This window comes from Carcharhinus amblyrhynchos, chromosome 14 (genome assembly GCF_965287045.1).
Source record: "Carcharhinus amblyrhynchos chromosome 14, sCarAmb.v2.hapA, whole genome shotgun sequence".
In the NCBI taxonomy this organism is placed as follows: domain Eukaryota; kingdom Metazoa; phylum Chordata; class Chondrichthyes; order Carcharhiniformes; family Carcharhinidae; genus Carcharhinus; species Carcharhinus amblyrhynchos.
Window position 1 is genome coordinate 35,314,655 of NC_137337.1, and position 12,807 is coordinate 35,327,461.

A 12,807-nucleotide genomic window follows, 5' to 3' on the forward strand; every position below is an offset into this window, starting at 1 on the left:
TAGATAAAGTGGTTAAGATGATATATAGGAAGCATATACCTTATTAGTAAGGGCATAGAATATAAAAGCAGGAAGATTATGATGGATCTGTATAAAAAGCCCATTAGGCCACAGTTGGAGTAGTGTGTGTGCAGTTCTGGTCACCACACTATTGGAAGGGTGTGATTACACAAGAAAGGGTGAAGAGGAGATTTACCAGGATGTTCCTTGGGCTGGAGCATTTCAGCTATGTCAGGAGGTTGGTTAGGCTGCGTTTCTTTTCCTTAGAGTAGAGAAGGCTGAGGGGGCACATGTTTGAAGGGTACAAAATTATGAGGGACATAGTTAGGGTAGACAAGGAACCTTATCCCTCAGTAGAGGGGTCAATATCCAGGGACCATAGTTTAAGGTAAGGGATAGGTGATTTGGAGGGGAATTGAGAAAAATACTTTTTTCACTCAGAGGGTGGTGGGAATCTGGAACTGCCTGAAAGAGTGGTAGAGGCAGAACCCTCACAACATTCATGAAGCATTTAGATGAGCACTTGAAACACCATAACCTATATGCTACAGACCAAGTGCTGGAAAATGAGACAAGAATAGATAAATGCTTGTTGGCTGGCACAGACACGATAGGCCAAATGGCATTCTTTGGTGCTGTAAATCTCTATCACTGTGACTGCTCTGGAAGCTGGAACCATCAAATTATTTTCTTCCTGTTCTTGGTGTACCACCAATGATTTCAGACAAAGATTCAGATTCCACAATCCTTAATCCCACCTGCATTATTTCACTTTACAGACAATTTCCATATAATCTGTATTTTCTATTTATATGTGCTGGTAGCCCACTGAAGATTGTACATCGTTGACAAGCCTTGCTGTTGCCTATTCTATTCATACAAGCCATAGATTGCCTGGAATAAAACAGAAGATGCTGGAAATACTCAGCAGTTTTGGCAACAACTATAGAAAGAAACTGAGTAGATGCTTTGGATCATCAGAATCTTTCTTATTATTATTTCAGACTTGCAGCATCTATAGTATCAGGCACAGATCCCCTGTGTCCATGCCCTGGGACATGGGTTGGATAAAGACCATCCTGAGGAGGGTCTGCGCAGCCGCCAGTCCCGCTGAGTTCAGAGCCGGACACTGATTCTGTGGCAGCCCCTGCAGTGGGCTACAGGGTAATGAATGGAGGGAATGATTACATTCGCCCACCCTGCAGCTCCATCTCTCACTGACTGCCTTTTTTTTTTGGTTTTTTTCTCCCGAGCCTGTAAGGTCTCGACATGTTTGATTTTCTTCACTTCTTGGTGCAGCCATTTTTTCTTCTTCCTCTCTGGCTCCTTCTCCTCCGCCGCAAGACACTTGTGTTGGTGGTGCCGGTGTTCGTTGCCGCTCGCTCGGCTGTGCTCCGCCATGTCACCCTGGCGAGAGAAGCTAGCTGTGGGCGGTGGACAGCATTGCTCCTTCACCACCAGGGCTGACTGGTGGCCTGAAGATTTCCCCACCCCGCCCGTCCCCAGGTCCCAACCAAAATGTCTTGAATTCCAATTTTTACGTGAACTTGACACTTAGAATTTTTTTGGGAAAATCACCCCCATTGATTTTAAAATAGGGGCATGTGATTGACTAAATATTGCAAACGAGAAATGGCATCATGTTTGCATTAATTTGTTGTCCCTTTGTTCATGATGGGTGTGCGAGTGTAAACAACGAACTGATTGAAGTTATTGAACATTATAGTACCTCTTAAACTTCTCAAAATGTTTTAAAGTTAAGAGAAACTATATTCTAACATGTCCCTGCATAACAGCTCTCAGACTAAAGATTACTTTCTTTTTTTTTAATATGCAGTCACTTATATTTCTAGTCCGTGACTGGAGCTTTCCATATGAATTCAACTACGGTCTAGATGGAGGCATCAAATTTCTGGAGAAACGTCTTAAGGTTTGTGAGATCTAGTCAACTATAAGCTAGTCAATTCTAAATAACTTGGAATGAAATCTTGCTGTATTTTCATTGAGTAAAAATAGGGTTGGACCAATTCAGTAACATTGGATATCATCATAATGACCAGGATTTGTTGCCAGGGTGCCACTCCCAATATTGTAACTGGAACTGTGCACCATTTCTGCAGAGTGTTTGCTATTTTCCATATAATTATACTTGGTATTCAATGCATGCAAAACTATTGCAAGTATGAACTTGCCACAGTCTGGTGTTACAGTCAATCTGCCACAAACAAACCATTGACTTTGAGCTTCTTTCTCTTTCTCTGTCTTTCTTTTTCTCTCTCTTTCTTCTTCTCCCCCTTTGCCGCTCTCTCTTTCTTTCTCGCTCTCTCCTCTGTGGCAAACTGACCAAATTCACAACCAGAATGCAACAGCATTCACTGTGATAGGTGTCTAAAGTATTTCACAGAGATCTTCAGTACTGAAATCGTCCTGAATGTCAGCCAAAAACTTTACTTAATTAGTTGTCTGGAAGCTTGAACATGGAGAATGCTGCACACCCAACCCAAATGCATCTGCAAACTACTGCTTAACGAACTGAACACCAGTTAACTGATTTAAGAAGCATCATGTAAACCAATGCAGTCATAGAAAAGCACAGATCGTGTAGATAGCAGAATTCATGATTTAATATTAAAAATCTGTTGGTGATTGCCATGAGAATAAAGGTTAGTCTCTCCCTACACAATGGAAGGGTGACCCACTAAAAACCGGATGCTTGGGAGACCATTGGTCTGGTTATAAATGCAGTTTAGATACCCACAGAAATGGCAAGGACATCAGGAAGAAGATGTTTAATTTGTAGAAAAGTATCGCGGTGAGAAATTAACATGACTGTGAGAATGTAGCTGCCGTATATGCAGCTAATAATTGATGTTAGTCAATCTACATTTGAGTTGTCTACTTGGTTTGCCTGAATAATACACAAAACTGATACAGTAATCTTAAAGGGGGTGATCCTGAAAATCATTGGGTAGGACAGTATACAATGTAGGTGGCATAGAAGTTGGGAGAAAATAACCTGTTTCTACAATTGGTTTCTGCAATTTTGTTCAGGTTTCTATAGCTGAATGCTCATACCCTATCAGGTCTCTGTAGTTTTTGCAGTTATGAAGCAATAAGTGCATTCTGCTTTTTCACCACTTAAAACAGGCACCAGCCCAAAGGCAAACATTCTGGAGGATTTCTGAAATTTGGAGGAAGTAGTATCAGTTACGGAAGGGACAGAGATGGGAGCCAAAGGAAGGTTGGATGCAGCTCAGTTTGGGCCCAAAATGACCAATGTCTGTATTGAGTTGCTTTGTAATTCCAGATCTAATTCCAGTTATGAAACGGAACAATTGGAACAGGCTTAATGGGCTGAATGGTCTACTCCTATTCCTGTATTTCTAGATGTACCTGTCACTCACCTCCTTTCAGAACGTCATTCCGATATTGGGTACAAAGATTTGCTGCTGGGTAGGCATCAGGCACAAGGCAATGAGTGCATCTGCAGTCACACATTCTTTCACTTGTGCTGGAAAATGCGGCCAGGAGGAAAAATGAGGACTGTTGTGACTCACAGGTGTAGTTGGAAATGACAATGTGTGTACTCAATTCAAACTCCTGCCAGCTCTCTCTCATCGTTTTGCAGCTCATTACTGGTCATGTTAAAGTATCAATACCGATACCATAGATCACAGTGTATAAACTGACACAGCATATAAGATGACATCCTCTATTCATTGTCAAACCTGCTACATAAGTTGACCCTGTTTTGCCAAGAAATACATCAGGAGCGGGCTTCAATTTTTCACCTCAGAGATGCTTGTTTTATTTACTTTATAAGACAGTGCATGGGATCCAGTGGGGGATACGGACCATGTTATCAAGAAAATGCAGATTTTGAAACATGCTTAAAGCAGACTGCACACAGCAAGTGACAAACAGAAATGGGTCTTCCAGCAAAATGAGTTAAGTTTGAAACAGGTTTCAAGTTAAAAGCTGTAACTTGCTAAGACAAGGAAAATTTGTGTTAGTGAGAAACAGGTGAGAGGTTGGGAGAAGAAGGAGTCTGCCCTAAAGAAGGTGCCCAAGAACTGATTTGCCATGAGAACAGGGACCAGCCTTGTGCATCATGTATCCTAATGGGTTCTCAGAAATCGCAGAGATAGCTGCATCATCAGTAGAAACGCAGTGCTTATATAGAAACTTAACTGGGCCCAATCCAGCAAAGATTTCATTGCAGCAGCTAATTGATGTGGTCGCTCGATGGAACAAAATGTTTTATGTTGTGGCTGAAGAGTAAGATCGCTCAGAGACTATCAAAATACCTCAAAGCCAAAATGACTAGTTTCCAGCAATTCATCATCAGACCCCTGGCAAAAATACATGTACACATTATGTTGCATTAGCAACATGGGTAAAACGGTTTTTTAAATGTTTTGATTGTGGTTTAAATGTATTCTTGTAGACTTAATTCATTCATTAAAACATATCACCGTAAAGTTTATTTATTAGTCACAAATAAGGCTTACATTAATACTGCAATGAAGTTGCTATGAAATTTGCCTAATCGCTACACTGCAGCACTTGTTCGGGTCACTGCACTTAACCAGCACACCTTTCAGACTGTGGGAGGAAATGGGAGCACCTGGAGGAAACACACACAGACATGGCAAGCATGTGCAAACTCCCCACAGACAGTGACCCAACCGGGAATTGAACCCGGGTCCCTAGTGCTGTGAAACAGCAGTGCTAACCACTGTGCCACCGAGATACCCCGATGTTAATTGATTTAACTTGAATGACTGGTATTGTGTTTAGTTTTCACATTTCAAAATGATGACTACCTACATACTGGCAATTCACATTTTATTTTTGGTCTATAAGTGGATTCCCTTATTGGAAGGTCTCTTTTTCCCTGAGGTTTCATAGGTCAACTTATATGCCATGATCAATAGGGTGATTTCAGAATGACATTTATCTTCAAGTTCCTAGCTCTTGTTGTGCTATATTGTAAATACCTTGCTAAGTGCATAGGTCAGACTTTCATCTGTTTCTGTAGCTAATCGTTCCTGGAACAGGTCACTAGTCTGGGGCTAATAGCTTGAGGGACACACCACATCAAACATAGCCACACTCACATACACAGACAAACTAGGGAGCAATTTAACGTGACCAATCCACCTAATGTGCATGTCTTTAACTGGAGCACCCAGAGGAAACACTTGCAGACACTGGGAAAATGTGCAAATGTCCACTCATAGTCCCTGGTGCTGTGAGACATGTAACAGGGTAATGGATAATATTCCAGTTTGTTAATTTTTATAGCCAAAAGGAGCCAACCCAGGCAATGTAGTACATTGAAGTGAACTTCTCTAAGCAAATTTACATAGAATGAAAATCGTTTACTTTATTCAAAGAATTGCAGGAAATCTGAAACAGAGACAATAGTGCTCAGCAGATCAAACAGTATCTGAGAACAGGCACGTTTACATTACAATCAAAAGAAAATACAAAATTCGAAAGGTACAGAATGGGGAGATAAGCAAAATAGACATGAAGTAGTAGGTATTCTACTTTCCCTTTTGCACGTACACGGGAATTGGTGTGGTTCTATTTTTCCTTTTTGTTGAAACTGCGTCCCTCATTTTACTGTTCAGTGAATTAAAAACAAGGACCTTAAAATTTCCTTGAGCTACTTGTGGATATTGGAACAACTTTTACTTATATTTTTACTTGATCTTTGCTTTTCTCCCCACTGTCCAAACTTACCTCCAGATTTCGGAAAACCAGCATGAGGAGCTACAGAATGTTAGGAAACACATCTATTCTTGTTTCACAAATATCGCCTGCTTCCTAATGCCACACCCTGGGTTAAAAGTGGCCACGAACCCCAACTTTGATGGACGGCTAAACGGTACAGATTCCACGTTCATTGCTCACTTAAGTTAAACCCATTTCAGATATGCCTTCACTGACGTTTGTGTAATACCTGAAACCTAAAGATTTCCATTCTATTTTTATTATACATTTCTGAAAATGTATTTATTATTACATATTTTAATCAAATCCTAAAGAAGTATTTATTTCATTTTGCTTAGAAATTGATGACGAGTTTATAAAACATCTGAAAGTGCTGGTTTCCTGGCTTCTGAGTCCCGAGAACCTCGAGTTGAAAGAAATCAATGGGAATAAAATAACAGGTCGAGGGCTTGTGGAGTATTTTAAGGTAACATCACAGGCTGTTATCTTAGTTGTAGTTTCATAACGTTACTAAAAATGGTGCTTTTTCCTTAAAATATAGTGATTTTTTTTGGCCTTTCTTTGGATGCAATGTCCACATAAGAAAGAGTTTTTTTCATTGCATGAGAAGTTTTTTCATACGCAAGCTATATTCACGTGAATGTTTTACAGAAATTTACTTGGAAATGCTTCATGTTATGTCTGGAATGTGATTTGAACAATGTACAATATCCTTGTATTTTCCATTTTGATAGTTTCTGACCTGGGAGTTGGGGAGAGGTAGAGGATTCACCAGGGATGGAAGTTTAGAATGAAGGGAAACGGAACATTGAGGGTGGAATTCTCCCATTTTGAGGCTACATGTGATGTCGGGTGGCTCTGGCGCCCCCTTTCACACCAACCAAAATGGTGGGACCCCACGCCAGATTCTGCACTCGGAACCTCATTAATTATGCGCAGGCGAGTTCTCCTCCAAGTCACCTGACGGGCCGGCAGCTGATTCATCTGCCTGTCCTCAGCTGGTGATTCAAAGGTCTTGGTGCCATATTTAAACACCAGTCCTGTAGACTCATATCACTCTCTCCAGCCTACCTGTCTTCACCAGCAACCCAAAGGGAAAAGGCTGGAAACCTCAGGAAAAAGTATTTTCTTTGATTCAGCTACACCCCCCCACTGCCCCCACCGCCCCCACCCCAGTCCAAGCCCATCACCCACAAGGTGTCCCTGCCCCACTTGAACCTCTGCTGACTGCATTTGGAATCTTCAACCGTCCCCTTCCGGTAAACAATGCGGCACCTCTTTGAGCCCCTTGTTTGTGAGCTTTCCATGGAGCCTTATCAGGGTTCAGCTTCCCTCCCCTCGGTTTTCCCTCTGCCTTCTATTGTTCATGTTCTTCACCCATCTCCTTGCTCCTCTGCCTGCCATCGTGAGGCCTCGTCCTTGCTCTTGCCATCCATAGCCCTCCTTCCAAATTGCACCCCCCCCGCCCCCCCCATCTTCATCAGGTGATTCCCTTCCCCACCCGCCCAATCTCGCATTCCACCCTCGGTTGAACTTTGGATCTTTGTTGCAGTGGCTGCATGAGTCCCACAGCATCGTGCTGTCCAGATAGATGCTGGTATGTGGCACCTGGGGGAAGGAGACCCCTGTACTCCCCAACCCCAGGTGCTGTAGTAAGACAATGACACAGGTGAGTTCATGGGCCCAGGAGCACGGTGTTGCTCATGAAGGTCAGCTTGGCATAGAGATGGGGGGCAGAAACCAGTCTACCTGGTGAGTGGTGAACAGTGCATCCGCACTATAGGAATTCTGGGATCCTATTCTGTGATAAACTCATAAACTCTTCACCTAAATTTAGGATTTGTTATTATCTTTGATTCCAGCAAGTTGAAATTATGACTTGTCTGTTTAATTGTGAATGGTTGCCAGTTACCAATGAACCCAGACTTCTCCCTGTTTAAATTATATTTTAGGCATACATAAAGATCTATCAAGGAGAAGAGTTACCGCACCCCAAGTCCATGTTGCAGGTACTGTAGCTCCATTATTAATACTTCCATTCTTCTGCAAGTCATTATTTCTTGCTCTCTCTTTACTTTCTAACCTTGTATTTTTTTCATTATTTGGTGGAGTGCCGCAGTGCTGGAGGGAGGTGGTGGGGAAATTGGGGTGAGTGGCCTCCTCTGCCATATTGTGAGATTCTTAGAAAAAATAAATTGTGAGGAGCAGCAACTTAGATTTCCAGAAGATCAGGGCACCCATTTAAAAAATAAAAATAGATAAAGTAGAAACACCTGCACCCCTCTGCATCCTGTCCCCCCAACACAGCACTGCCCACCATGGGACTTCCCCATCCTCAACCCCGAAATAATGTATTTAAGTAGGGATCCTGACTTTTTAAAGTCAGGATTCATGTTGTGTCATTGGCAGGGGCAGGGACAATCTCCATAGAATCCCTACTGGGCAGAAAGAGGCAATTCGGCCCATCGAGTCTGCAACAATGCTCCAAAAGAGCATCTTATACACATCCCCCCCACCCCCCATTTCCATACCTCTGCACATTTATAATGACCAATCCACGCAACATCAAGGGGCAATTTAGCATGGCCAGTCCACCAAATGTGCGTATCTTAGAACTGTGGGAGAAAACTGCGGCTTCCGGAGGAAACCCATGTAGACTCAGGGATAATGTACAAACTCTGCACAGATAGTCACCCAAGGCTGGAATTGAACCCGGGTCTCTGGCGCTGTGAAGCAACAGGATTAACTGCTGTGCCACCCTATCTCCCAATCAGTTGGGGAAAATCCTGCTGGTGTAAATGCTATTTTGGGACACCTGTGGGATTTTCCATTCCCTCCATCATTCCTGTGCCCCAAAATGATGTTAAAATTCTTCGCCAACGTGTGCATTTGCCTACATTGAAGTAAAGTGCTCATCCCATCTATTTCACTCAGTTTTGCTGCATGACAATTGCCCATAAAGCATAATTAAATTAAAATGCAACAATTTTTTTAGTCATTAAATAGAGATCCTTGATGAAACTTTTGTTTTTGGAGATGCAACAAGTTGTGGAAAATCTCAGAATAAGTTCCTAATCTTGGTTGTCTTGGTCTAGAGAAGTCCTTAACAAGAGGCCAAACGATCTTAGTTGGGTGATGGGAGTCGGGCAAGACAAAAAGAATAGAACAGATAATTGGATAAGAAGCCTCCACCATACTGCTCTGGTCAGGCAGCTAGTGGTGTCCCTGACAGAAAGAAGCAGATACCACTCCCACATTTCTCTAGCAGAAAGCAAGGGAACCAGCAAATTGGGATGAGGATGTATATTGGAGGGATAGGTGTGTATGCAATAGGAGGATTTATGCCCTTACAAATAAAGCAAAATTGAGTTTAGTTTAAGTTTATTTATTAGAGTCACAAGTAGGCCTACATTAATGCTGCAATGATGTTACTGTGAAAATCCCCTAGTCACCACACTCTGGCACCTGCTCGGGTACACTGAGAGAGAATTTAGCATGGCCAGTGCACCTACCCAGCACATGTTTGGACTGAGGGAAAACCAGAGCACCCAGAGGAAATCCACGCAGACACAGGGAGAATGTGCAAACTTCGCACACAGTGACCCAAGCTGGGAATCAAACCCGGGTCCCTGGCACTGTGTGGCAGCAATGTTAACTACCGTGCAGCCCATACAAATTGAATTTGCTTTACGTTCTATATGAATGTACGTGAATTCAGTGCAAAACTCACTGCCAAGGTTATGGTAACATAGATTAACTTAATCAGTGAGGCATTTGTTTAGCCTGATCAGCTGATAAAAGTTATAACTAGAATTATGTCACTGCCTTTCTCAGGGATGTGTAAAGGGTCCTTTCATTATTTATAGAAATATTTGTTGTTGTGAGCCTTCTAACATGCATCGAGATGGTAGCTGCTGCTCTGTCATAGCGAGCTCCTAAACCTAGGCAGTTAGTATTGGCGTCATGTACAATCTTCTAGTGATATGACTGACTGAATTTCACAGGGTGGGTGAAGCAGACCAGGTAGCCAGTAGAATTTTTATAATAATCCAGAAACTTCCATGTGTATCTTATCTGCTGCCAGAAATTAAAGTACTTATCTGGATAGTTACCCAAGAGATATTAGACAGATTAAAACCAAAACACTTGAGTAATTCCACAACTGACACCCCTGAAAATCTCCCCTACTCCCCCACCACTCAACAACCACCCCAACTGGATCTGCCTGCTACCCCCATCCCCCACAACCTGACAAGACCAGATTGCCCCTAGCCTGACCCTGGTTACCACCTGACCACCCCCTGATCTAGATACACTCTCAGTCAGACCCAACTACCCCTGACTCAACTATTTCCTATAAGACCATAAGATATAGGAGCAGAATTAGGCTCTGTTACTCAATCATGATTGATATTTTTCTCATTCCCATACTTCTGCCTTTTCCCCTGATCCCCTTATTAATCAAGAACTATCTATTTCTGACTTAAAGACAATCAATGACCTGGCCTCTGAGGCAAAAAGTTCCACAGATTCATCACTCTCTGGCTGAAGAAATTCCTCCTCATCTCTGTTTTAAAGGATTGTCCCTTTAGCCTGAGGTTGTGCCCTCTGGTTCCAATTTTTCCTACTGGTGGAAACATCCTCTCCTGACCTCACAGTATCCTGTAAGTTTCAATAAGATCCCCCCTCATCCTTCTAACTTCTAATGAGTACAGACACAGAGTCCTCAACTGTTCCTCACACAACAAGCTCTTCATTCCAGGGATCATTGTTGTGAACCTCCTCTGGACCCTTTCCAAGGTCAGCACATCCATACTTAGATACAGAGCCCAAAAGTGCTCACAATATTTCAAATGGGATCTGACCAGAGCCTTATACAGTCTCAGAAGTACATCCCTGCTCTTGTATTCTAGTCCTCTTGACATGAATGCTAACTGCTGACTGAACCTGCAAGTTAACCTTAAGAGAATCTTAAACAATGACTCTTTGCATTGTGGGAGGAAACTGGAGCACCTGGAGGAAACCCACACAGACATGGGGAGAGTGTGCAACCTCCATGCAGACTGTTACCCATGTCCCTGGCGCTGTGAGGCAGCAGTGCTAACAACAGCGCCACTGTGCCACCCACACTAACCTGCACATCTTTGGCCCAACCCAGCGAGCCTATTCTATATCATCATGGTGCACTTTAAACACAGTACAATTGCTACCTGTTCCTAACAAGACACCTACACAGTATCCTAGAAAAGCCAGCAAGATGGAAATATTCTAGGTCAGGTTTGTATTGTTGATTGTTCCATGGTATAATTGATGCAGCTATATATAACTAATATATAATATCGCAAGAGATTAAAACAGGTCAAATCTGTTATTTGTGATTTTTAAGAAATTATCCTAAAGGAAATTAGCAGATGTTTAAACCTTGTTTTCATATAACTTCTCCTGATTCCTTTCTATGATTGTATGATTCAGATAATTACCATTTATTCAATGCACACTAACAAAAGTTGATTCATAATTTGCTCTAATCACTCTTTTTGTCCCTTCACATGATTTAGGCCACAGCAGAAGCTAACAATTTAGCAGCTGTAGCTGCAGCCAAAGACTTATATGGTAAAAAAATGGAGGAGGTAAGGAAGCTGTATGTCTTAAACATGAAAGAATCTTGTTTTGATGTCTTTCAAAGGCTGAAGCTTTAATCTGAGCTGAGTGCATAATTGTGGGAGTGCAGAGAGAATTGGTTGAAAACTATTTGAAGATATGTTTGAATCTAGTTATATTGATTGCTTTGGCCAGTGGCCCAAGTTCCTATTATAATCAGAGGATTCTGTAGTTGGTTTCAGTGTGTTATACTGCCAGGCATTTTAAATTCCTAATTTAATCAGCTGCTTTCTCTCTCCTCTCAGTCAAATTCAGTTAATCCCATTGATTTTGTCTGCAATTGTTGCTCTTGCTCAGCACAGATCAACGATTTAAATGGCTGAAATTGGATTTGGCCACCAGAATTTGTCTACAGGACATCCACAAACCATTTGCATGTGCTTTAATTGCCACTCACTGTCTACTCTCAAGAATAGCAGAAATATGTTATCTCTGCAAAGAATGGAGGAAATGTTTTGGCATCTGGTTTCACGATTGTGGTTTGCCTAAATTAGGGTAGAGTAAAAGATCAGGGTAGCCAATGAGGTTAAACCGAGGCTTTATCTGATGTAATTTTTTAAAGCCATCTTGGCCTTTTGGCTAAGATGAAACGTTAGATCGATCCCAGAAAGGGGGTGCAACACCTCTTCCTGTCAGCTTGGATCTTGTTTGAGCCCAAGATGGGATGTAATGTCTTATCTTGTCAGCTTGGATCTATTTGCCCCTCACATGGGGACTGTGTTTGGACTTCATTTGAATTGGCTTTTTTGATAAGAAATAAGGTATCAAAAAAAAAGATAGCAGGTGAGCTTTGTCATCTAGTCTCATACCTCCTCTTGGACTCCACAGCATATTTAATTGTATTCCAGTACAGTGGCAGGCCAGGTTTAAAAACATAGTTGTGGATCCATGTGGCTCTCTTTGGCACTCCAGAAATCCTGGCAAAGCTAATTTATTTTGAGAGACCAAATGCCCTTGTCAACACATCAAACGATTCATAGTAGACTGGCTGGACCTGGATCCTTGCACAAGCATGTTCACAGATAAAGATTAAGAACTGGTTGGTGCAGTAAGCGATGTTGGTCTTTCACATCCAGAATGAACAGTTCCTGTGATTACTGGTGATAGGCAGAAACGATTCGAGGCAGTCTTCGTTCAGTTTCCAATGAGCCAGGGCCTGCAAGACAAAATAATCCATAAATTGGAGACTTATTGTCATCATCTGTCAGAGAGGCCTGAGACTTCAAGGACGGTTGTTGTATGAAATGGAAAAGTACACGTGGGCACAGTAGCCTAGCGGCTATGCTTCTGGACTAGTAATCCAGAAAGCTGGGTTAAAGTTTGGGTGACATAAATTCAAATGTTAGTTGGGGAATTTTAAATTTACATCACTAAATTAAGTGTGAAATAAAAAGTTAGACTCAG

The 12,807-nt window shown here is 42.1% G+C and overlaps 1 protein-coding gene across 2 annotated transcripts in view; it reads left to right on the plus strand.

Moving 5' to 3' along the window:
• Nucleotides 1-12,807, plus strand: part of atl1 (atlastin GTPase 1) — a 75,188-nt gene that overhangs the window by 52,038 nt on the left and 10,343 nt on the right. For both annotated transcript variants that reach the window (XM_080202658.1, XM_080202659.1), the window contains exons 7-11: nt 1,838-1,930; nt 5,758-5,896; nt 6,081-6,208; nt 7,695-7,751; nt 11,301-11,372. In XM_080202658.1, the coding sequence (XP_080058784.1) occupies nt 1,838-1,930; nt 5,758-5,896; nt 6,081-6,208; nt 7,695-7,751; nt 11,301-11,372 (489 nt within the window). The remainder of the gene's footprint in view (nt 1-1,837; nt 1,931-5,757; nt 5,897-6,080; nt 6,209-7,694; nt 7,752-11,300; nt 11,373-12,807) is intronic.